Here is a 1674-nt window from a genome sequence, read left to right as displayed (position 1 = left end):
CCCAGTCCTGCTGAGCTTGGGTTCACTTCAGAGACTGGTGTCAGCAAAGACAAAGGAAGTGGTTTTGCCCGCTGATTCTAGTGCCGCTGGGAACACAACTGAGATAATGCCATTTAATGCTCATGTTCCAAGACACCCTTAATGTTCAGATATTTGCAAGTAATCTTACTGTGTGAGAAGGGCTATCAAGAGGAAACGAGATTAGAGTCTTGTCCTCACATCCCACAGCTCTCTGAATCAAATCCACGACATGTTTCTTATTACAAACCTGAACCCAAATGTGCCAACTGTATCCCTGCTTCTGCACTTTCAGCAAAATCTCCCAAGGGATTAAGGGCTCTGAAGTAGGATTTGGGAGCCTGGACCCAGAACAGCAGTCCTCAAAACCCCTGCTCAGCTGTGCCAAAAGCTCAGCAGCATCTTAGTTTTTTTGAGGAGGACTCTGCGGGAAGGCATGCTCAGCAGGACCTTCTCCTCCAAAGGGCTTTGGCTTAGCCTCTGTTCCCAAGGCTGACCATGTTGGACTCTGCACGAAACACAGCAGCTGCCTCCTCCAACATGCATAGGATGCTTATCTGGGAATATGGCCATGCGGAGTCCCCTGGGGGGAGTCGCCCACATCCCCCCCACAGTGCAGACCCTGCCCAGACTCAGTGCTCCACATCCCTGGGAAGGGTGCCCAGGTGTGAGGCAGGGAGGGAGCCCGTCTCCGCACCAGCATGGAGAGGGGAGGGAGATGGTTGCAGGACAAGAGAAAAGGGGAGAGGGGGCAAGAGCATGGTCGGGTAGCTAGGCTGCTCTCCGGGTAGCACTGGGAAAGCATTTTCCAAGCAGTTTTGCATGTATTCCATTAAACTGTCATTGACTGTAACATTAAAACATTGGATAAAGGTGTTGGGGTAGAGAGGTAGTTGCTTACAACAGCAGCTGTATTTCAAACACGGAGTGCCCTTTCTCCTTGTTGGAAGGGCTGACAGCCCCATGCCAAGCACTGTGCAGGGATACAGAGGCAGGTGTCTTAAGCAGCCTGGGATGAGAAGCTGATGCGTTATTTTGAGGGGGCTGGGACACCTGCACTGTGGGTTCATACTACTTAACTCATCCTCCCAGGCTCCTTCTCAGGCTGCCAGAGAGAAACAGGCCCTTTCAGATGTCTCATTTCAGGCTGAGGTGAGCCACAGGCCAGCAGACATGTCTGTCCATAGACCTCACATCAACTCATAAGTGGTAGCCCACCACCAGGGGTACCCCAGAATCATGTGCTAGTGCTCCCAAGGCACCATGTTTTTGACCTCTAGGGATGGCAGTGTTGGCAGAGCACAGCCCAGCCACCAGCCCCCACTGCCATGGTGTTGCTGGACACCCGTGCCCGTGGGAGATGTGACCACATCTGCCACGGACCAGCATTTTCTGCTGGCAGAAAGGTGACGGAAGTCTGACTTGGTTCCTCTCCCACCCACTCTGTTGCTCTGATGTAGCACCTATTCTCTGTTTGTTTGAAGGACTCCTCTCTGCAAGGAGAGTCAATGAAAGAGAAAAAGGATACTGAGCTGGTGGAAGGCAAAAAACAAAGGCTGGCCAGTGTCACCAGCAGCGAGAGTTTTGCGAGCTCTGGGTTCCAGGAAGATAAAAGCCTGAGTGATGCGGAGGAGGACGAGGAGGGTAGGTATTAAT

General features: G+C 52.3%; 1 protein-coding gene across 1 annotated transcript in view; it reads left to right on the top strand.

Moving 5' to 3' along the window:
* The window catches only part of LOC104539824 (vascular endothelial growth factor receptor 1-like), a gene marked incomplete at its 5' end in the record, with an annotated part of 18748 nt that overhangs the window by 4546 nt on the left and 12528 nt on the right, over nucleotides 1–1674 (top strand). The window contains one exon of the mRNA XM_010183444.1: nucleotides 1503–1662. Within this exon, the coding sequence (XP_010181746.1) occupies nucleotides 1503–1662 (160 nt within the window). The remainder of the gene's footprint in view (nucleotides 1–1502; nucleotides 1663–1674) is intronic.

This window comes from Mesitornis unicolor, unplaced genomic scaffold (assembly GCF_000695765.1).
Source record: "Mesitornis unicolor isolate BGI_N332 unplaced genomic scaffold, ASM69576v1 scaffold38564, whole genome shotgun sequence".
Classification (NCBI taxonomy): Eukaryota; Metazoa; Chordata; class Aves; order Mesitornithiformes; family Mesitornithidae; genus Mesitornis; species Mesitornis unicolor.
The sequence above is the reverse complement of the archived record's forward strand: the minus strand, read 5'-3'. Positions and strand labels throughout refer to the sequence as shown.